A 22,988-nucleotide genomic window follows, 5' to 3' on the forward strand; every position below is an offset into this window, starting at 1 on the left:
AAACGCTGTTTAAGCAGAAGCCCTCAGAAAAAAAACAAACAAACATCTATTGTTCTGTTTTTTTCTGGTATTTTGACCCGAACCCAAATCAAACGTCTCAGAACTGTCCAAATGACTCAATCCTCACCCAAATGTCAACAATGAATTAACCACGCCTGACGTACGTCAGCGGGGCTCCTGCATTCGCTTCGGTATCTGGATGGGTAAGTATGTCTGTGGGTGTGTCCGCTCAGATATCTGGACGTGGTTCTGCCATCTACTGAGGGCTCATCTCGTTATTATTATTATTAGTCTTTAAAAATGGAAAACAAAAAGCACCAAACCTCCAATCCAGGCTGGTCTAGTGTCAGCATAAAGTTCCTGTCAGTGTTTATCTATGGATGGATCCATGTTTCCACTAAAATCCAGTCTGTGGTCCACATTTCTCCACCTGTTGAGGCTCTAACATCAGTAGAATTTGATGGTTAAAGTTGGACAGGAACTTTCTTTACACACACCAGCTTTAATGAAACCGTTCAGACGGTTTTCAGACCAACAATGATTCAATCCTGTGATTGTAGACGACAGAAGTGACTTTGTTTAAGTTTAAAGTCATTCTGAGTCTTTATGAACACAGTTTGAACTCATTCAGGATATTTTGGGTTAATTTTGGACACGTTTAATGTCATTTTGAACAGATTTTGATTATTCTTGGACAGTTTTTACGCATTTTGTGCAAGTTTCAACTCAAAATAGTAAAATCTGGAACCATGTCTGGTCCAGCTTTAACCAACTGAACATGGATAGAACAGATACATAATCTGAGGAAACTTTTTCCTGGACTGAATCCACTGTTTGTGGTCTCACCTTCCTGCAGGTAAAAAGACTAAAACGGTCCCTGAGTCGGCAGAACGGCTGCAGAACAAAGAGCAGCAGAACAATGAGAAGCAGCCAGCAGGTAGCAGCTCTTTGTTCACGGCTTTATGCTGGAAGCTGCAGAGAAACATGGAGAACAGGCTGGAAAACATGAGGCCTGTGGACCCAAAGTGGTCCTCCAGAGAGTCCAACATGAGGCCTGTGGGCCCAAAGTGGTCCTCCAGAGAGTCCAACATGAGGCCTGTGGGCCCAAAGTGGTCCTCCAGAGAGTCCAACATGAGGCCTGTGGGCCCAAAGTGGTCCTCCAGAGAGTCCAACATGAGGCCCGTGGGCCTAAAGTGGTCCTCCAGAGAGTCCAACATGAGGCCCGTGGACCCAAAGTGGTCCTCCAGAGAGTCCACCATGAGGCCTGTGGACCAAAAGTGGTCCTCCAGAGGGTCCGACATGAGGCCCGTGGTCCAAAAGTGGTCCTCCAGAGGGTCCGACATGAGGCCCGTGGTCCAAAAGTGGTCCTCCAGAGGGTCCGACATGAGGCCCGTGGACCAAAAGTGGTCCTCCAGAGGGTCCACCATGAGGCCTGTGGACCAAAAGTGGTCCTCCAGAGGGTCCGACATGAGGCCCGTGGTCCAAAAGTGGTCCTCCAGAGGGTCCGACATGAGGCCCGTGGTCCAAAAGTGGTCCTCCAGAGGGTCCGACATGAGACCCGTGGACCAAAAGTGGTCCTCCAGAGGGTCCGACATGAGGCCCGTGGACCAAAAGTGGTCCTCCAGAGGGTCCACCATGAGGTCCGTGGACCAAAAGTGGTCCTCCAGTGGGTCCGGCATGAGACCCGTGGACCAAAAGCGGTCCTCCAGAGGGTCCACCATGAGGCCCGTGGTCCAAAAGCGGTCCTCCAGAGGGTCCAACATGAGGCCCGTGGTCCAAAAGTGGTCCTCCAGAGGGTCCGACATGAGACCCGTGGACCAAAAGTGGTCCTCCAGTGGGTCCGGCATGAGACCCGTGGACCAAAAGCGGTCCTCCAGAGGGTCCACCATGAGGCCCGTGGACCAAAAGTGGTCCTCCAGTGGGTCCGACATGAGGCCCATGGTCCAAAAGTGGTCCTCCAGAGGGTCCAACATGAGGCCTGTGGACCAAAAGTGGTCCTCCAGAGAGTCCAACATGAGGCCTGTGGGCCCAAAGTGGTCCTCCAGAGAGTCCAACATGAGGCCCGTGGGCCTAAAGTGGTCCTCCAGAGAGTCCAACATGAGGCCCGTGGACCCAAAGTGGTCCTCCAGAGAGTCCACCATGAGGCCTGTGGACCAAAAGTGGTCCTCCAGATGGTCCGACATGAGGCCCGTGGTCCAAAAGTGGTCCTCCAGAGGGTCCAACATGAGGCCCGTGGTCCAAAAGTGGTCCTCCAGAGGGTCCGACATGAGACCCGTGGACCAAAAGCGGTCCTCCAGAGGGTCCGACATGAGGCCCGTGGACCAAAAGTGGTCCTCCAGAGGGTCCACCATGAGGTCCGTGGACCAAAAGTGGTCCTCCAGAGGGTCCAACATGAGGCCCGTGGACCAAAAGTGGTCCTCCAGAGGGTCCACCATGAGGCCCGTGGACCAAAAGTGGTCCTCCAGTGGGTCCGACATGAGGCCCATGGTCCAAAAGCGGTCCTCCAGAGGGTCCGACATGAGGCCCGTGGACCAAAAGCGGTCCTCCAGAGGGTCCGACATGAGGCCCGTGGACCAAAAGTGGTCCTCCAGTGGGTCCGGCATGAGGCCCGTGGACCAAAAGTGGTCCTCCAGAGGGTCCACCATGAGGCCCGTGGACCAAAAGTGGTCCTCCAGTGGGTCCGACATGAGGCCCATGGTCCAAAAGTGGTCCTCCACAGGGTCCAACATGAGGCCTGTGGACCAAAAGTGGTCCTCCAGAGGGTCCACCATGAGGCCCGTGGACCAAAAGTGGTCCTCCAGATGGTCCGACATGAGGCCCATGGTCCAAAAGTGGTCCTCCAGAGGGTCCAACATGAGGCCTGTGGACCAAAAGTGGTCCTCCAGAGGGTCCGACATGAAGCCTGTGGGCCCAAAGTGGTCCTCCAGATGGTCCACCATGAAGCCTGTGGACCAAAAGTGGTCCTCCAGATGGTCCAACATGAGGCCTGTGGACCAAAAGTGGTCCTCCAGAGGGTCCACCATGAGGCCTGTGGACCAAAAGCGGTCCTCCAGATGGTCCGACATGAGGCCCGTGGGCCAAAAGTGGTCCTCCAGAGGGTCCGACATGAGACCCGTGGACCAAAAGTGGTCCTCCAGAGGGTCCGACATGAGACCCATGGGCCAAAAGTGGTCCTCCAGATGGTCCGACATGAGACCCGTGGACCAAAAGTGGTCCTCCAGATGGTCCGACATGAGGCCCGTGGGCCAAAAGTGGTCCTCCAGAGGGTCCGACATGAGACCCGTGGACCAAAAGTGGTCCTCCAGAGGGTCCGACATGAGACCCATGGGCCAAAAGTGGTCCTCCAGATGGTCCGACATGAGACCCGTGGACCAAAAGCGGTCCTCCAGATGGTCCGACATGAGGCCCGTGGGCCAAAAGTGGTCCTCCAGAGGGTCCGACATGAGACCCGTGGACCAAAAGTGGTCCTCCAGATGGTCCAATCAAAGAGTGAACACTCCAGAGAAGACATTAACTGTAGATTGTAAATTAGTAAAACTATAAATTTAAAATCATTTCTAGATCATGACAAGTTGTTTGGATCAGAAAGTAAAATACTGGACTGCTCTTTTGTTGCTTTGAGTTTCATTTTTAAAACATTTTGTCTGTTTTTGTGGTTTTTTTTGTCGTTTTGTGTTTCCTTTTTGTCTCCTTAGTGTTTGTTGTCTTACGTTTGTCATTTTCTGTTTTTCTTTACTCGTTTTGTGTCATTTTGTCTTTTGTCCATTTTTTTTTAATTTTGTAAATTTTTTGTCGTTTTGTGTCTCATTTATGTAACATTTTGTCTCGATTGTGTCTTTTGTCTTATTTTTGTGTTTCATTTGTTGTTTTGTCTTGTTTCTGTCATTTTGTGTCTCACTTTAATATTTTGTCTTGTTTTTGTCGTTTTGTGTTTCCCTTTTGTCTCATTTTTTGTCTTATTTATTTCATTGTGTTTCGCTTTATTCATTAATTTGTCGCGTTTTTGTCATTTGTCCATTTTGTGTCTCATTTGATTAATATTTTGTCTTGTTTTTGCTGTTTTTTTAGTCTTACTTTTGTCGTTTTGCTTCTCGTTTTTGTCATTTTGCTTTTTTGTGTAGTTTGAATTGGTTTTGTCCTTTTTGTCTTGTTTGTGTTGCTCGTGTGATTTCTTTGTCCATTTTTGTTGCTTTTTTGTTTTGTTTCGTGTCGTTTGTCTCATTTTAATTCTCTTTTTTGTCATGTTGTTTCTCTATGATGCTGTGATTTTACTGCTCCGGTTCTGAGCGTGGAACCTGAACTCTCTGATCCAGAACAAACAGGAGGTTCTGGTGAGGACCAGCAGGGGGCGCTGCAGGACTCCAGCATGCAGAGCGGCTCAGTGAAGGTTCAGTGATGGACTTTATTCTGGTTTCATGTCAGAAACAAATCAGAGACCCAGACAGGAATGTTTCCAATAAACTGTTGGCAGTGAGGAGGGTTTGAGTGCTCAGAGGTTTACGGAAACACCGACGCTGAGAGGATTTCTGCCAGAAAGAAAATAGAGGAAGTCACACCAGACAACTCCTAGAACGAGTCTGTAGGGGAGTTTAGCTGCTCAGAAGATAGACATAAACCTGAAAAGTGTTTTTAAATAAGTTGTTTCTTCTCAGTCCAACACTGGCATCCAATTTTTTACACGATATCGCTCCTCCAGAAACTAAATCACAGGAATTACAACGAAATGATTCCACTAAGAAAGATGGAAAATGACGGAAAAGAGACAAAAAAGACAAAAACAGCTGCAATCAGAACATAAAAACTAATAAACACAAAGAAAAGAAAAAGACGAATGGAAAAGAAAGGCTGAAGTTCTGTTCACTGTTAAAAATTCTTGGTTTTAGTGTCTGCAAAAGTCTAAATGTCCAAAGACGTTCTGATTATTCCGCTGATAAAGAGTTCCTTTAGTCAAAGTCAACACAAAAAAATTTAAAATTACAGCAAAAAGACACAAAGAGCAAAAACCTGCTGCATATACGAGAAAAAGTCTACACAAACAAACTGTAAGAAAAAAACTGAAAAAGACGAATACATGAAAAAGATGCAAAAACAGATTATTTCCTGGAAAAATCTATCAGATGTTTGGTTTCAGTGTTTTCTAAAGTCTAAATGTTCTGTTTTTGTCCAAAGAGTTTCACTTTAATGTCAAAAAGAAGGAAAGAAATCCGGAATATTCCCCTTTAAGAAGCTGCAGTCAAAGATTCAGACTTTGTACTGAAATAAATCCTTCAGAGCAGTTGGTGGTTAATCATTAGTGGTTTGGTTCTAAAAAGTCTGTAAACATTGAAAAATGTGGGTCAGTTTCTTCAAACATCTTGTTTTATCCAAATATATTCAGTTTACTGTCACAGAGGAAAGAAAGCAGAAAGTATGTCTGATTATTCTACTGATAAAAAGTTTTCTTTAGTCAGAATCAGCACAAAAAGATTAAAATGACAGCAAAAAAGTCTGCAAAAGGAACAAAACAATCAACACAAATGGAAATAAAAGAGAAAAAGACCAAGTACTGAGAAAGATTCAACAGAAGAATGTTCAGTTTGGTCCAAAAAGAAGAGCAAAAACGTAAAGTATTCAAATTTAAGAAGCTGGAATCAGAGAGTTTAGACTTTTTAAAGTTTAATTCCTTAAACCTCTACCTTTATCGTCACTCTGAGTTAAATGTTTAAATGTCTGATGTTGGTGTCTAGCCACGAGAAAAGCTGGTTTCTATCTCAGTGTGAGGGCTGAAGCATGCTGCAGCCTGAGGAGGTTCTGAGGTTTGTCTGAGAGGTTCTGGTCAGGACAGAACCGTTTCTGGACTGGACGGGTGGTCTGGCTGTAATGAACATGGAGTTTATGGACACCAGCTGCTTCTTATTTCTGCTGAAAAGTTCTCCAAACTATCTGAAGATAAATGACCTAAAAACACTAAAACTGTTCAGACCAACCAGGCTTTACTGGAGGAGAAGCTGAAGAAGATAAACCAGAAGGAAGTAAATAAAATTCCTCCATCCAAGCTGCAGAACTTTAATGTCAAACAGAAGAACAGCTTCCAGGACTGGAAGTTACCTCAAAGCATCTGCACTGATTCACTGAGAGTTTTACAGATAATTCTTGTTGTTTCTGAGCGTTAAAAGCAAAGTTAGTCTTCATTAACTGCAGAGAAGTAGAAGTTATTGATCGCTCCGTAGAGTTAAGCTCTAAAATACACATAAATAACTATAAACACCTAAAACAGGTCTAAGTGACGAAATGTTTCAATAAAGTTGGTTTAAAACCCTTAAACTGACTGACGACAGTAAACTACCTGCAGCTACAGTCTGAATGCTGGATCTCACATTTACTTCAGACTAAAGATTCATTTACAACCAAAACAAAGTTCTGCAAAATATTTGGCAGAATTTTGAGGACTCATATTTGGAGACAACTCAGAATAGTTTTATCAGATCTAAAAGATGAAATGGATCCAAAAGAGGAAACATTTTTAATTAGTGATGTTCAGACTAAATGTTGACGTGGACTCATTGGCAGGAACCAGAACCTAGAGTTAGAGAGGTTCTAGGTGTTCATAGAGGTCTGGGTGTTCATGGAGGTCTAGGTGTTCATAGAGGTCTAGGTGTTCATAGAGGTCTAGGTGTTCACGTAGGTCTAGATGTTCATGGAGGTCTAGGTGCTCATAGAGGTCTAGGTGCTCATAGAGGTCTAGATGTTCATAGAGGTCTAGGTGTTCATGGAGGTCTAGGTGTTCACAGAGGTCTAGGTGTTCATGGAGGTCTAGGTGTTCATAGAGGTCTAGGTGTTCATAGAGGTCCAGGTGTTCATAGAGGTCCAGGTGTTCATGGAGGTCCAGGTGTTCATAGAGGTCTAGGTGTTCATGGAGGTCTAGGTGTTCACGGAGGTCTAGGTGTTCATAGAGGTCTAGGTGTTCATAGAGGTCTAGGTGTTCATAGAGGTCTAGGTGTTCACGTAGGTCTAGGTGTTCATGGAGGTCTAGGTGTTCATGGAGGTCTAGGTGTTCTTAGAGGTCTAGGTGTTCATAGAGGTCTAGGTGTTCATAGAGGTCTAGGTGTTCACGTAGGTCTAGATGTTCATGGAGGTCTAGGTGTTCATGGAGGTCTAGGTGTTCATGGAGGTCTAGGTGTTCATAGAGGTCTAGGTGTTCATAGAGGTCCAGGTGTTCATAGAGGTCCAGGTGTTCATAGAGGTCCAGGTGTTCATGGAGGTCCAGGTGTTCATAGAGGTCTAGGTGTTCATAGAGGTCTAGGTGTTCATGGAGGTCTAGGTGTCCATAGAGGTCTAGGTGTCCATAGAGGTCTAGGTGTTCATAGAGGTCCAGGTGTTCATAGAGGTCCAGGTGTTCATGGAGGTCCAGGTGTTCATAGAGGTCTAGGTGTTCATGGAGGTCTAGGTGTTCACGGAGGTCTAGGTGTTCATAGAGGTCTAGGTGTTCATAGAGGTCTAGGTGTTCATAGAGGTCTAGGTGTTCACGTAGGTCTAGGTGTTCATGGAGGTCTAGGTGTTCATGGAGGTCTAGGTGTTCTTAGAGGTCTAGGTGTTCATAGAGGTCTAGGTGTTCATAGAGGTCTAGGTGTTCACGTAGGTCTAGATGTTCATGGAGGTCTAGGTGTTCATGGAGGTCTAGGTGTTCATGGAGGTCTAGGTGTTCATAGAGGTCTAGGTGTTCATAGAGGTCCAGGTGTTCATAGAGGTCCAGGTGTTCATAGAGGTCCAGGTGTTCATGGAGGTCCAGGTGTTCATAGAGGTCTAGGTGTTCATAGAGGTCTAGGTGTTCATGGAGGTCTAGGTGTCCATAGAGGTCTAGGTGTCCATAGAGGTCTAGGTGTTCATAGAGGTCTAGGTGTTCTTAGAGGTCTAGGTGTTCTTAGAGGTCTAGATGTTCATGGAGGTCTAGGTGTTCATAGAGGTCTAGGTGTTCATAGAGGTCTAGGTGTCCATAGAGGTCTAGGTGTTCTTAGAGGTCTAGATGTTCATAGAGGTCTAGGTGTTCATGGAGGTCTAGGTGTTCATAGAGGTCTAGATGTTCATAGAGGTCTAGGTGTTCATGGAGGTCTCGGTGTTCTTAGAGGTCTAGATGTTCATAGAGGTCTAGGTGTCCATAGAGGTCTAGGTGTCCTTAGAGGTCTAGGTGTTCTTAGAGGTCTCGGTGTTCTTAGAGGTCTAGATGTTCATAGAGGTCTAGGTGTCCATAGAGGTCTAGGTGTTCTTAGAGGTCTAGGTGTTCTTAGAGGTCTAGATGTTCATAGAGGTCTAGGTGTTCATGGAGGTCTAGGTGTTCATATAGGTCTAGGTGTTCATAGAGGTCTCGGTGTTCTTAGAGGTCTAGATGTTCATAGAGGTCTAGGTGTCCATAGAGGTCTAGGTGTTCTTAGAGGTCTAGGTGTTCGTACAGGTCCAGGTGTTCTTAGAGGTCTAGGTGTTCATAGAGGTCTAGATGTTCATAGAGGTCTAGATGTTCATAGAGGTCTAGGTGTCCATAGAGGTCTAGGTGTTCTTAGAGGTCTAGGTGTTCTTAGAGGTTTAGGTGTTCTTAGAGGTCTAGATGTTCATAGAGGTCTAGGTGTTCTTAGAGGTCTAGGTGTTCTTAGAGGTCTAGATGTTCATAGAGGTCTAGGTGTTCATGGAGGTCTAGGTGTTCTTAGAGGTCTAGGTGTTCTTAGAGGTCTAGGTGTTCTTAGAGGTCTAGATGTTCATAGAGGTCTAGGTGTCCATAGAGGTCTAGGTGTTCTTAGAGGTCTAGGTGTTCTTAGAGGTCTAGATGTTCATAGAGGTCTAGGTGTCCATAGAGGTCTAGATGTTCATAGAGGTCTAGGTGTTCATGGAGGTCTCGGTGTTCTTAGAGGTCTAGGTGTTCACAGAGGTCTAGGTGTTCATAGAGGTCTCGGTGTTCTTAGAGGTCTAGATGTTCATAGAGGTCTAGGTGTCCATAGAGGTCTAGGTGTTCTTAGAGGTCTAGGTGTTCTTAGAGGTCTAGGTGTTCTTAGAGGTCTAGATGTTCATAGAGGTCTAGGTGTTCATGGAGGTCTAGGTGTTCATAGAGGTCTAGATGTTCATAGAGGTCTAGATGTTCATAGAGGTCTAGGTGTTCATAGAGGTCTAGGTGTAAAACTGTGTCCTCTGTTGGATCCATTCAATCGTTCTGATGATGAAACTGTTCTGTCTGTTCTCACCACATATAACGGCTGTTTAGTTTTTTTATTTCTGGAGACACTGAACCATTAAAATGGCTTCATGGGTTTTTTTTTTTAGGGTGAAAACGTAAAAATGTCCAGGTCTGAAAACAACAGCACTTTAATGAAGACCCTCATGAAGACTGAACTAAATGTGAGAGATTGCAGCACCATGTTTCTGCTGTATTTTAACACTCTAAACGTGGACATTAGCTGTAAAATCTCCCATCAGGTCTGGACTGAAGCTCTATACGTTGACCAACTCACCTCGAAGTTCTGCTCGATGAGGTTTCCTCCTTTGCTCAGACTCTCCATGATGGCTTTGTTCCTCAGGATGTCCTCCTCGCTCAGATGTTCTCTCCTCTTCCTGGACTCCAGAACCAGCCCGTTCACCGAGTAGAAGTCGGCCAGGAAGTTTCCCACGCGCTCCTGGAGTCAGAACAAACAGCCGCTAAGCCTCCCGCCGACCAACAATTTCCCTTTAAGACACGTCTGACTGTCCCAGAGTCGTCTGTGTTGTTTTAACCTGAAGCCCATCACCTGCTCCGTCCCACTGCTCACCAGCAGCACAAATATGAAGGTTCTGAAGATCCAGACGTACGGAACACCGTTTATTATCCAAAAATACCAAATACATCCAGGAACAGATTAACTCATTGCTGTTTCCTCTGGGATGAATTATGTAGAAAATCGATTCAATCTGAAAAAAGACGACATTTAAACTTTCATATAGACTGAACAAAACAAGTCAGAGCAGAATGAAGGTCTGACTTTGTCCTACAGGTTGAAGTTTATTTTACAGCCACGATTCTTTTTCTCTGGTTTCGAGTCTTTTTGGACATTTTTTGTGTCTTTCTGTACAAGTTTCAAGACATTTTGGGCAAAATTTATACGGCTTAGGGCAAGTTTTGAGTTCATTCAAGAAAGTTTTTTCACTTTGGAAACCTCTGGGTTATTTGGGATGTTTTGAATTGTTTGAACATGTTCTTGGTCAATTTTAGTAAGTTCTGAGGTATTTTCTGGAAGATTCTGTCATTTTAGACATATTTTGGATCATTTTAGACAAATGTTGGGTCATTTTAAACTTGTTTTGAATTGTTTAGGACAAGTGTTGAGTCATTTTGGGGAAGTTACTGTGATTTTGGAAACCTCTGGGCTATTTTGGACACTTTTTGAATCGTTTTGGACAAGTTTTGGGTCAATTTAAAGAAGTTTCATGACACTTTGGACAAGTTTTGAATTGTTTCTTTTTGTCATTTTGGAAACCTCAGGGTTATTTTGGACACGTTCTGAATTGTTTGAGACATGTCTGGAGTCAAGGTAGAGAAGTTTTGAGTTATTTTGGGGAAGTTTTAATATATTATCGACAAGTTGTGAATCATTTTGGTCCAGCTGAGAAATTTTAGAAAGTTTCTGTCATTGCAGGCACATTTTAGGTCATTTGAACAAGTTTGAAATAGTTTTTTTAATTGTTTAGGACAAGTTTCGAATCATTTTAGGGAAGTTATTGTCATTTTAGACAAGCCTCTGGGTTATTTTGGACACATTTTAAATCGTCTGAGTTCCACAACATTTTGGACAACTTTTGAATTAATTTGAGGAAGTTTCAATGTATTTTTAACTGGCTTTGAATCATTTAGGTTGAGTTTTGATGCATTTTATGGAAGTTGTTGTCATGTTAGACCCATTTGGGGGCATTTTAAACTGGTTTTGAATTGTTTAGGACAAGTTTTGAATTATTTTGTGGAAGTTTTGTCACTTCGGAAACCTCTGGGTTATTTTGGACATATTTGAATCGTTTTGGACAAGTTTTCAATTGTTTAGGACAAGTTTTGAGTTCATTTGGGGAAGTTTCAATTTATTTTCAACTGGTTTTGAATCATTTTGGGCAGGTCTTGATGCATTTCATGGAAGTTTCTGTAATTTCAGACACATTTGGGGTCATTTTGAACAAGTTTGGAATAGCATATGACAAGTTTCCAGTCATTTTGGGGAAGTTTTTGCCATTTTGAAAACCTCTGGGTAATTCTGCACTTATTTTAATCGTTTGAAACATGTTTTGTGTCTTTTTATACAAGTTTCAATATATTTTCGACAAGTTCTGAATCATTTTGGACAAGTTTTGAGGTATTTTATGGAGGTTTTTGTCATTTTAGACCCATTTTGGATCATTTTAGATACATTTTGAGTAATTTAGAACAAGTTTTGAACATTTTTTTGAATTGTTTAGGACAAGTTTCTTGTTATTTTGGGGAAGTTTTGTCATTTTGGAAACCTCTGGATGATTGTGGACATGTTTTAAATCATTTGACTCGTGTTTTGGGTCAAATTAAATAAGTTTCACAGTATTTTGGAAAGTTTTCAATTGTTTTTGAGTCATTTTGAGGACGTTTATGACAGTTCTAAAATAGTCCATCAAAGTGATAAAACTGGACCCTCCTCTATCTGAAGGTAGAACTCTGATCAGAGATGAAGGTACTGCAGATGAAGAACCAGATGTTCTGAGGAGGTTCTGGGGAGGACTTCTGGGTTTCTAACAGAATAATTCTAATACTTTGCTGCCGTATTTTCTTGTCCAGTAAAGAGGATCAGTGACTTTATGTTCCTGCAGTTTTACAGAGAACATCCAGCACGTTCAGCCCAACCCTCAGAGTGTTTCATTACTTTGTTTTTTGTCGATATTGTCTCCAGAGGATGTTTTTTGTTGCCCTTTACTTCAAAGTATTCCTCAGATTCCCAACTTTCTCTGTGTGGGACGCTTCACTCAAAATTGCAGGAATTCCAGACCCAGGTGGGGGTCATAGCGCTTCATGTTCTCACCGTCTTGTCCTCCCTGAACAGCCAGCCGGTCTGAGCTCTGGAGAAGGTGATGGATTTGGTGGAGAGAGTGGCAGAGTAGACGTCGCTGCTCATCAGGATGTCCACTTCTTCTTCTGTCTCCATCTCAGACTCCTGGAAACACAGAACAGTCAGAATGAAGCATGGAGCTGCTTCACTTCACTGCAGAGTGCAAACACAGCCAGGATAGAAGAACACAGAGGATTAAACCTTTCTGTTAGCAGATCTCATCTTCCCATGTCCAGCTAGGAAGTATTTTGTTCCTTTTCAATGTGAGATGCAGAGTGTTCATAATCCCTCAAATCCAACCAGAATCACTCAAAGTTTGTCAGAAACACTTAAATCTGATAAAGATTGTCCAGCTTAACTTGAAACTTGCCTAGAATGATTCAGAACTGTCCAAAATGACAATAATCAACAATTATTGGTTCTTGAAATGTTCTATTAATGTGACTAGAATAGAGAGATCGTCTATTGTTGTCCACCTTACAGGATATCTGGCCAATATCCTGTATCTATGGAAGACTCAGCCCCCTATTAAAAGCTTTAAACAGCATCGTTGGGGTGACCCTTTTCACACATCCAACTGTGTAAAAATATTTGTTGTATATACAACGTACTGTACTCCCTGGATGCTGTGTGAATAAACTGAACAGAACAAAGGGCTGAATGTCCATTCCAGGTGGTCTAGTGTCTGCATAAAGTCCCTGTAATGGATGGATCCATGTTTCTACTAAAATCCAGTCTTTGGTCCACATTTCTCCAACCGTTGAGGCTCCAACATCAGTAGAACCTGATGGTTAAAGTTGGACCAGACAAGGTTCCAGTTTTTAGATGTTTAGACTTAAATCAGTTTAAAATAAAACTTTTCTAAAACTGGGTCATTTTTTGGGTTTAAAATGGAAAAATTCAAACTCTGCTTGTTTTCCTGAGTTTTTATTTTTGTTATTTGATAGGAAACAGATTTTATTTTACCATCCACACTGCTGCCTTGCTTTTATTTCAGTTTCCTTCTTTTACACTTTACTGAGCGATGATGATCTGTTGACTTTACATGTGCACATTTTTAAACGTCATGTGTTGGTTATTAACAGACTTTTCTCTTGTTTTTTAGATGATGATGGACCTACTGACCCACTGATTCATTTCAAACTGAATTACTGAAGCCTGCTGTGATGTCTGTGGAAACAGGAAACCACAGCAGCAGGTGGTCCAGTCAGTGTTTCCATGTGACCTGTAGATAACACACAATCATTCCAGCTGATCTCCAGCAGCTTTGGCTCAGAGAGATAAACCTTAAAAAGCACAGATCAGGTTGAACATGATGATTCATCGTCTCCAGATATTTGTCTGGTTTTCCCTCCGTCCAGAAGAAACACCAGAACATCTCTGAACATCTGATATGTTTTTATTCTAAATTACTGAGGGAGCTTTTAAAATTAACTCAGTCATTCTATAAAAAAAACAACCCAATAGGACCGAAGTTCCCTCCAGAACCTCCTCAGAACATCTGGTTCTTCATCTACCTTCATCAATGGTCAGAGTTCTACCTTCAGACTGGGAATATTTCCAGATTTGTCACTTTGATGGACTTCTTCCATCATTTCTGAGCCTCAGAACTTCACTCTGATCATTGATAACTTTAGCGTACGTCAGGTTCTGTCAGGTTAGATGTTTCTACGTTTACTTCTCTCAGACCTCGTGGTGGATCCGCTGGTAGACTTTCTGCTCGTTGTCCAGAACCACGAAGGACTCTGAGGGGACGGCGTTTCCGTTGAAGATGAAGCTGAGGTCGCCTCGCTGACACTTCATGTCTGTGAAGTCTATGAGGGTCGTATCCAGTCTGCAGATACAAAGAGACACAAAAACACAGGGTCTAGACCAGGGGTGTCCACCATGAGGCCCGTGGTCCAAAAGTGGTCCTCCAGAGGGTCCAATCTGGCCCTCACAGTGGAAAAATTACAGAGGAGACATTAACTGCAGATTGTAAATTAGTAAAACTAGAAACTTAAGATAATTTCTAGACCATGACAAGTTGTTTGGATCAGAAAGTAAAATACTCTTTTGTTGTTTTATTGTCTCATTGTCGTCTTTCTTTGTAGTTTGTCTCATGTTTTTGTCATTTTGTTTCTCACTTTTGTCATTTTTTGTCTCGTTTGTTCATTTTTTGGTCACTTTGTAACTATCTAACTTTTGTTTGTGTTTGTCTGTTTGTCATTTTGTGTCTATTTTTGTAATGTTTTGTCTTGTTTTCATTGTTTTAGTCTTCTTTGTCTGACTTTTGTTTGTCTCATGTTTTTGTCATTCTGCTTCTCATTTCTGTCAAATATTTTGTCCAATATTTGTCTCTTTTTTGTTTTGTGTCAAGTGTCTCATTTTTTGGCATTTTTTTTCCTTATTTCTGTCATTTTGTGTCTCATTTTTGTAATATTTTTGTTGTTTTTGTTGTTTATTTGTCTCATGTTTGTGGTTGTGATCCTCCATGGTTCAGTACCAGGTGACTAAATGTTGTGTTCCTTTGTAGACACTCTGTGATCTGGAAGTTGTAATGTGGAAATGATAAACTGAGGATGGATGTTGGTGAAACTCAATTTATTTTTCTTCATAAATGTCAGGTTGTTCATGATGTTTAGTAAAAAGATAATTCCTTAAATGTGAACACTTCTACAGTAAAACAAAGGAACCATCAGGAGTTGTGGTTATTTACAGGTTATTATGCTGTGGTTTTACTGGTTTTACTGGACTTGACTCTTTTATTTAACTCTCCTGGTCTAGAGTCAGAAATGTGCAGGAGAAGGCTGAGCTTTGGTAAACACAGCGTCAGGAGGAAACGGTTTTTATGCTAATGGCTGTTTGTGGAGCGGTGGTTTTATCCTGGGAGGGACGACAGGACCGACACTGAAGCTGAATGTAAATGAACTCACTGTGACAGCTTCCCTCTCTGTCTGTAAACTCCAGGATAACAGGAGGACATTTTGAATACCAGATGAGGAGCTGGGAGTAGTTTCACAGAATAATGACGAGCTGAACATCAACGGTAGCTCACACACTGTTCAGTCCTCAGATAAATTCCACTGAGAGGAAACCAAACGTAAGAGCTCCTGACTGCCAGCTTTTTGCATGTTTATGTATGTTAGAAGCACAGAAACACGGATTCTAGCTGCAGATTTAACGTTTTGTATGATTTTAAACTGAACCACAGATGAGCTCAGAAGAATTCAGCTTCATCTCATTTCACCCTTCGGTTAACTAAACTCAGTGATGGAACAGTTAACATGCTGTCGGCTACTGTTAGCATTAGCAACAGCTAAAGAAGGATCCTTAGAGTTAGCATGTGGTAGGCTAATGTTAGCAATAGCTACCACTATAGGAGGATCCTTAGAGCTAGCATGTTGTAGGCTAATGTTAGCATTAGCTACAACTATAGCAGGATCCTTAGAGCTAGCATGCTGCAGGCTAATGTTAACATTAGCTACAACTATAGGAGGATCCTTAGAGCTAGCATGTGGTAGGCTAATGTTAGCATTAGCGACAACTATAGGAGGATCCTTAGAGTTAGAATGTTGTAGGCTAATGTTAGCATTAGCTACTACTATAGAAGGGCCATTACAGTTACCATGTTGTTAGCACTGAAGAGTCTAAAATAATTCCACGAACAATCAGAGAATGTTTGCACAATTATTGTTTATCATCAAAGCTAACGTTACTACTACTTCTACTACTGCCAAAGCTAACATTAGCCACGTTACTTCTACTACTGTCAAAGCTAGCAATAGCTACATTACTGCTACTACTACCATCAAAGCTAACATTAGCCACACTAGCCTACAGCATGCTAACACTAAGGACCCTCCTAGAGTTGTGCCTAATGCTAATGTTAGCCAAATTAGTCTACAAAAAGCTAACTCTAAGGACCCTCCTATAGTTGCAGCTAATGCTAACATTAGCCTACAACATGCTAACTAGCTGGAGACAGTGAGGAGGCGGGGCTACACAGAGCTGGAACATTATTGGTTCATCAGGTCAAACTCAAAGTTCAACCTGGTTTGTAGACCTGGGAAGCTAGATATTTGTGGGGGAGAGTTTATATTTATATTATATAAGACATAAAATCACAATAAAACTTGATTTCCACCATAAAGGACCTTTAGAACAAACCCATTTTACCAAGCTGCTCCCACCAAGCAGCTCTCTACACCATTAAAGTGGAACATGTTTTTTCTACAGCAGTAAAAGTGGAACATCTGTTCACTTGCCTGATGTTGATGCCTTGTTTGTAGATCTTACAGGCGTCTGAAGGCAGGATTCTGGAGAGCAAAGGCACTGGAACATGAAAAGATTCCGTAAGAACACAGAAAATATCGGCTAAATTTAGAAAACCCACTCAGAACATAACGACACCATCCATGAGTTCCATATGGAGCAACAACATGAAGCTGTGCAGCTAAATATTTAATAAGAGCTCAGCAGGTTGAGGAACCGAAGGCTACAGACTGCCTCTGAGAATTATTTTAGACTCTACAGTGATGGAACAGTGAGAGGATCCTTACAGTTAGCATGTTGTAGGCTAATGTTAGCATTAGCTACAACTATAGGAGGATCCTTAGAGTTAGCATGTTGTAGGCTAATGCTAGCATTAGCTACAACTATTGGAGGATCCTTACAGTTAGCATGTTGTAGGCTAATGTTAGCATTAGCTACAACTATAGGAGGATCCTTAGAGTTAGCATGTTGTAGGCTAATGCTAGCATTAGCTACAACTATAGGAGGATCCATAGAGTTAGCATGTTGTAGGCTAACATTAGCGTTACCTATTACTATAGGAAGATCCTTATAGTTAGCATGTTGTAGGCTAACATTAGTATTAGCTATTACTATAGGAAGATTCTTATAGTTAGCATGTTGTTAGCACTGTTCCATCACTAAAATAACTCTGAGAACATTCAGAGCTCCACATTGAGTCCAAACCGGCCTGAAGCCAGAATCCCTGTGAGGCTGTTCTTCCTCTTCACAGATCTTTAGCTTCCAGCCTACAGACTGGAGTTTTTGGACGAATGTCACCTTTACACCACCTCCATGTACGAACGGAGCGTTACGTAACCGTTTGTTACTATCATGCTGCGTTACATAATCTTTGTCAATAATTCACAAAGAACAGAAGTCTGTCCGGCTGTCGGTCTCAGGTCGAAGCAAACGCTGATCTGACGGTTTCAGGGACACGTTGTGTCTGCTGTCACGTTATTTTCCATCCGCATGACATCTGACAGTGTTGTGAAATTTTACCAGATGAACCTGCAGACATTACTGGTGTGATCGTAAAAGTTCATGTGCCGCCTCGTGGTTCCTGTAAAAACCCAGCGAGCTGCTGAATCCGTCAGAGTTTCCTCTAAGTTGGTGTTTCAGACTCAGCTTCATCCAACAGCAGACACTTCGATTCTCCTGGGAAGCACCTCTTAAATCATTTCCTCTACCAGGGATCCAAACTCGGATGATTTCTGAGTGCTAAACATGTGACTTGTACCAGTGTATAATCATTTCTGCTGGTGTTAGTAGAGCGGTATGAGCTGTAGCGGTGGAAAGTTGGCCTTCACTGTTTATTCCTTTATAGCAGATTCTTTAGAAATGTTATGACGAGGGAAAAGTCAGACTCCTGACGGTAAAGAGAAGAAGACTGCAGAAATACACCAACTAATCCACATTACTACATTCAAAGAAGCATAAACTAACCTAGAAATGTCCTCAGAGCTCAGTTCTCCTCCAAGGCTGCTCATTCCTCCATAGAAATGCAGCATTAGTTTATTAGTTATTGATCAGAAATCACAGCAGCATAGAATGTGTCCATTTGTTTTATTTTTATCATTTTGTGTCTCATTTTTGTCGTTTGGTCTCGTTTGTGTTGTTTTGTGCTATATTGTTGTCGTTTTATGTCTCATTTTGGTTCTGTTTTGTCGTGTTTTTGTCGTTGCACCGGATCACATGACCTAAATATGTAGCAGGAATCGATGGGACTCAGAAACACCCCCACAGTTTAATCAGCTGTTCCTTGGATCATTTCTGATGGATAAGTCCTGATAAGTCCTCAGAGGTGGATCTGTAGTAGGATCACAATCAGCTGATGTAGTGTTCACTGGTTGTCATGGTTACAGTGACGCTGTATCGCTATCTGGAAATGATACAGAAATCTTAAACTAATCCGTGGATCCAGACTATAAGCTGCATCACTGCCAGAATCTGATCACTTGGTCCTTGAGTCATTTCTGACCTTCAAGGAAAATTTCATCCAAATCTTTTGGTCTGTTTTAGAGTGATGTTTCACACAGACAGACAGACGGACGCTCATCGTCACATAATTCTGCCGTGTTCCTTGATGGAGTACTAAAGATCTGTGGACAGTTTTCCAAACACTGACAGGACTAATCTAAACATGAGTGATTCATCGTATTGAGCTGCTGTCCTGGAGAAGTTCCACTGGTCTTTACTACAGTAGTTCTGATTGGAGGTCATGAACCTCCTCACAAGTCTTTGTCATGGTGCCTGTTGCTAGCTAACCACCCACAACTACACCTAGTGGAACAACCAGGTACTACAGCTGATCTACGTTTACTGTCATGCATGACCTTCTTCTTCTTTTGCCTTATTGCTTAATATTCATATATTAATATATGTGGGGTCTGACAAATTATCGACGGCCTAAGCAGTGACACCCCTAATTTCAGAGGATGATGTTTGACAAACATAGATGTTTAACTCACCCCAACTCTGGAAATCCCAGTGAAGCTCCAAGTAAAAGTCTCCGAGCTGTGAAAGAAGACAAATAAAACTCAGTCAGACGTGGAGTAGACTGCCAAAGTAGTCGTTATTAAATATATATATGTGTAACTGGTAAGTCTAGAGCTGCTTTTGATTCGTCTCACTGTTAAAAAGATCAAAACCAGTAATGTGAGTCTGTCACTACACTTTTTGTACTCTGTAAAAGATGATAATAATGAAACACAAACCAGTCGGTAAACAGTTGGACGCTGTCGTTTTTAGCAAATAACAGCAGGGACTATTTTCAGTTATGCATTAGTTTAGAGATATTTTTTTTAACTCAAAACGGAGAATTTTCCAGTTGTAAAAAAACATGAATCAGCCAAAAATATTTAATAGAACTTAGTTCTTAGCCCCAATGAACACATTTATGAAGGTTGAACAAAGTCTAACACAGCAGCCTATTTCTTGAACTAAGCCTGTGTTATTATATTTTGGAAGCCAAATGAGAAATTAAGATCAAAGAAAGGCGATATAGACCTTAATAAACAGGAACCGATCACTTTTTACTATAAATATAGAAGAATCTATACAATAATAAAGTCTTTGTACAGATATTACATCATCATATTTTTCCATGTTTAGAAGAATCTGTGCAACATCAACAGTATTATCTGGTTTCTTTTTTTACTGATATTTCCTATGTCTTTGTACTGCTGTAACGCTAAATAGCCCCACTGTAGGATTAATAAAGAATTATCTTATTGTATCGGATTTTATCTCTGTCAGTCAGTAATACATCACACCTGCCTTACTATAGCAGGATCCTTAGAGTTAGCAGGCTGTAGACTAATGTTAGCATTAGCTACAACTATAGGAGGATACTTAGAGTTAGCATGCTGTAGACTAATGTTAGCATTAGCTACAACTATAGCAGGATCCTTAAAGTTAGCATGCTGTTGGCTAATGTTAGCATTAGCTACAACTATAGCAGGATCCTTAAAGTTAGCATGCTGTTGGCTAATGTTAGCATTAGCTACAACTATAGCAGGATCCTTAGAGTTAGCATGTTGTAGGCAAATGTTATAATATGGGATTATCATATCTAAACCGGTTCTATTTCATCTCTATCAGTCAGTAATACATCACACCGGCCAAACTCTAGTTTACGGTCTAATGATCTGGTGTCGCTGGGTGAACTGAAGCCATCATCTGAGGTCTGAATCTGTCATCGTTGCTGACGTCAGACTGACGTAGGATCGTCTCCTCCCTGAGCTTCGTAATCTCTGAGAAAAATCATCTGTGCCTCATCGTCCAGGAAGGACTGAGTCAGTAAACGTCCGGCCTCAGGTGCAGCTCCGGACAATAAAATGTCTGGGAGGGAAAGGAAGGAGCAGCAGCTTCTCTAAAGTAGATTAAAGCTCCTCTGGTCTCCACATCTGCCTCCTTCTTCTGAAACTTCCAGATGATGACGCTCACAGTTAAGCCTCCTTCATGTTTAGTAACAACCATACAGAATCTGTCTGCAGGTTGAGGATCCAGACTCTCTAGCTTCATGTTTACAGATTCCTCCTCTCAGCTGATGATCACAGCTGGCTCTGCTCTGCTCTAATGACAGTAACTTACACACTAGACTGAGGTCTGGGAGGGATTTAGCAGATCTAAACCCACATGTGGCTTTTCTGCATGCAGCAGAGAGGAAGGATTAAACAGAGAACATCTGTGACGTCCTCGTGGACAGCAGAGGACAGAAACAGGAAGAAAAAAACTCATCTGAAGTTCATCAACACTCATCTTGGTTGTTTCCTCCTGACTAGATCCTTACTGGGGCTGGATCTACTCTAAGATGTATGTAGGCTAATGTTAGCATTAGCAACTACTATAGGAGGATCCTTAGAGTTAGTATGCTGAAGGCTAATGTTAGCATTAGCTACAACTACAGGATGATCCTTAGAGTTAGCATGCTGTTAGCACTGAAGAGTTATTTTAGACTCTTCAGTGATGGAGCAGTGATAGAGTCCTTAGTGTTATCATGTTGTAGGCTAATGTAACTAACATTAGCATTAGCTACTTTTGTTACTTTCTCTGCATAAAAGCTTTAACTAAATGAAACTGTAGAATCGTAGCTGGGTAAAAAGTAGGAACCTCTTTGAGGGCTTTCAGCAGTTTGGGCCTCTTGTCCTCGACGCTTTCTCTGGATTGTTGCTTCAGCTTCCTCAGCAGTGCTGTGACTGAAAGAGACAGAAAAATAAAGATACCTGAGAACAAAAGAGTCTGGAGAGAAAACACACAGCAGGTTAGCTTCTGTTAGCTCCTGTTAGCATCTGTTAGCTTCTCTCCTGCTCTCTGTGCTCATTAAACTCCATTTTAATGCAGCTGAACTACAGTAAAGCTGCTGTCATTTCCAGACGTTTCTGTTGTCAGACAGCAGAACGAGGATGAAACAGAGATATTCATCCAGACCATATGCTAACACGCTAACCAGCTGTAGCTTCGAGCTAAAATCAAATGTGAAGTGTTCCCAAGGAATTTGTGTATCTGGAATTAAAATCTGTTATCAGGGTTTTGATCTTTACTCACTTTTTTTAAACACACTGCTTTTATGCTTCAGTTATGTGAACGAACTAGACAGGGATAATGTGTTCATAACATATTAAGTAGTGATGTTACGAGATGTGCCGAGGCTTCGAAGCGTGTGTCGGGTAATGGGGGGGGGGGGTTTCCACAAAGCTTGCTTCATTTAGGGGAGGAGTCAAAAATGATGACGTCTGAAGCCTCGCTGCCTGGCTGAACCACTGACTGCTTCAGAAAGTGGCTCAGATTTTGCCGCGAGGTCTGACAGCAGAATAAAATCCTCAGGCTCCGTTCAAAATGTGGGTTTTGATAGAGAGTTTGGATAGTTTGGATAGAGTTTTGATAGTCTGGATACTAGAGTTTGGATAGCGTTTATATAGTTTGGAGAGTTTGAAGGGAGAGATAGTTTGAAGATTTAGGAGAGTGAGGAGAGAAAGATAGGTGATAGGAAGGAGCCAACCAGGAGGTGGAACATTTCCCCTGTGTGGGAACATTTAGACTTTTTAACTCCTAATCAGGTAAGCTAAATCTAACATTATTACAGACACATTAGGCTTGCTTATCAAGAACTGTATTTTTCACCGTTTCTTATTTTATTCAAAGGTGAGGTGTTTATTGTGTCAAAAAAGGAATCGTTTAAAACCAGAAACTGTTGAAAACCTGTTACTGAATAAAATCTCCCCTTTCCTGTACATCTTTGTCTAAGTTACAAAGCATATTCAGTACAATCTTCCTAGTTCCACAAACACTTCCACTGTCCTCTGCCTGCATAAGGCCATGCCATTTTCCTAAGGAGACAGACATTATTACACAACCTGCTACATTATGTGATAACACCATTTTGGGGAAAATCTACACACACAGAATACATGAAAATACATTTTATTATACACATATGTGATCACTTATCTATAGAAATTATTTGATCATACATTTTTGTGTTTTTCAGTCATTCCCAACAGCTATAATGAACAATGATTCAATACATCATGTGGTTCAGACACAGCTGCCTGTGATTATACACTTGACCAGTAGGGGGTTTCATGTGCTCATGAAGCTTCAAGAAATGAACCCTTTCTGGAACCAATTGGCTGAAGTGGTTCAATGCTTCATGAGGCTTCATCTCACCATCACTATATCTTAATATTATTAAGATATTAATTAGATTAACACTTTCAGATCAACAGGAAGTAGAGCAGCTCCAGGATGGAAATCAAACTGTTTCTTTATGCAAATCCTGCTGACAAACATTGTGGCTGAAGGCAACGAGCTGCAGCTTCAGTAACGGAGGGTTTTTACTTCCTGGGATCCTCCCTCCATCAGCCAATCAGAGCTCAGCACCTGCAGGGATCTGAACGTTCAGGAGGTTCAAAGGAGAGCAGATATGAAGCTTCCTGCTAACGAGCTGAGAAACAGATCCACAGCATAGACCGTATAAAACGATCCTCAGCCAGACACCAGGAGTCTGTTTGAAGGGAGCTGACAGGAAGTCAGAAAACGTAAGAAAAGAACACGACTGAGAGCAGCAGAGGAATTTAAGAATAAAATAAAATGATTGAAGAGTTTTAATCTGTGTAGTGAGTTTGGAGGATTGAAATCAGGGGTGTCAAACATGCGGCC

At 42.1% G+C, this 22,988-nt stretch overlaps 3 protein-coding genes across 4 annotated transcripts in view; 2 read left to right on the forward strand and 1 right to left on the reverse strand.

Moving 5' to 3' along the window:
• LOC127533529 (NK-tumor recognition protein-like) overlaps positions 1-14,736 on the forward strand; it is a 59,873-nt gene extending 45,137 nt beyond the window's left edge. The window contains exon 2 of the mRNA XM_051946735.1: positions 14,542-14,736. The gene's annotated coding sequence lies outside the window, so the exon portion shown is untranslated. The remainder of the gene's footprint in view (positions 1-14,541) is intronic.
• The window catches only part of LOC110966411 (ankyrin repeat domain-containing protein 13C), a 48,912-nt gene that overhangs the window by 3,343 nt on the left and 22,581 nt on the right, over positions 1-22,988 (reverse strand). Inside the window, exons 4-9 of the mRNA XM_022215762.2 lie at positions 20,940-21,025; positions 18,797-18,842; positions 16,301-16,367; positions 13,743-13,887; positions 12,027-12,158; positions 9,474-9,635 (exon numbers count right to left, since the gene is read on the reverse strand). Coding sequence (XP_022071454.1) covers positions 9,474-9,635; positions 12,027-12,158; positions 13,743-13,887; positions 16,301-16,367; positions 18,797-18,842; positions 20,940-21,025 — 638 coding nt within the window. The remainder of the gene's footprint in view (positions 1-9,473; positions 9,636-12,026; positions 12,159-13,742; positions 13,888-16,300; positions 16,368-18,796; positions 18,843-20,939; positions 21,026-22,988) is intronic.
• LOC127533532 (PE-PGRS family protein PE_PGRS5-like) lies at positions 5,786-9,464 on the forward strand. 2 transcript variants are annotated; one of them, XM_051946739.1, is made up of 6 exons: positions 5,786-6,598; positions 6,977-7,240; positions 7,745-7,888; positions 7,979-8,086; positions 8,177-8,410; positions 8,969-9,464. In XM_051946739.1, the coding sequence occupies exons 1-6, from the start codon at positions 6,526-6,528 to the stop codon at positions 9,256-9,258; spliced, it is 1,113 nt and encodes a 370-aa protein (XP_051802699.1). In that variant the 5' UTR covers positions 5,786-6,525; the 3' UTR covers positions 9,259-9,464. The 2 variants fall into 2 exon arrangements, with proteins under 2 accessions (XP_051802699.1, XP_051802700.1); XM_051946740.1 differs by having other exon boundaries at positions 8,177-8,320; positions 8,897-9,464.

The sequence above is a fragment of the Acanthochromis polyacanthus genome, chromosome 4, assembly GCF_021347895.1.
Source record: "Acanthochromis polyacanthus isolate Apoly-LR-REF ecotype Palm Island chromosome 4, KAUST_Apoly_ChrSc, whole genome shotgun sequence".
In the NCBI taxonomy this organism is placed as follows: Eukaryota; Metazoa; Chordata; class Actinopteri; family Pomacentridae; genus Acanthochromis; species Acanthochromis polyacanthus.

Excerpts from the sequence above, each read along its gene's own strand:
- LOC127533532 (XM_051946739.1), top strand. The coding sequence starts at position 6,526 with ATGTTGACGTGGACTCATTGGCAGGAACCAGAACCTAGAGTTAGAGAG. Across the intron at positions 7,889-7,978 it reads AGGTCTAGGTGTTCTTAGAG|GTCTAGGTGTTCTTAGAGGT; the intron begins GTCTAGGTGTTC and ends GTGTCCATAGAG. Across the intron at positions 8,087-8,176 it reads AGGTCTAGGTGTTCATGGAG|GTCTCGGTGTTCTTAGAGGT; the intron begins GTCTCGGTGTTC and ends GTGTTCTTAGAG.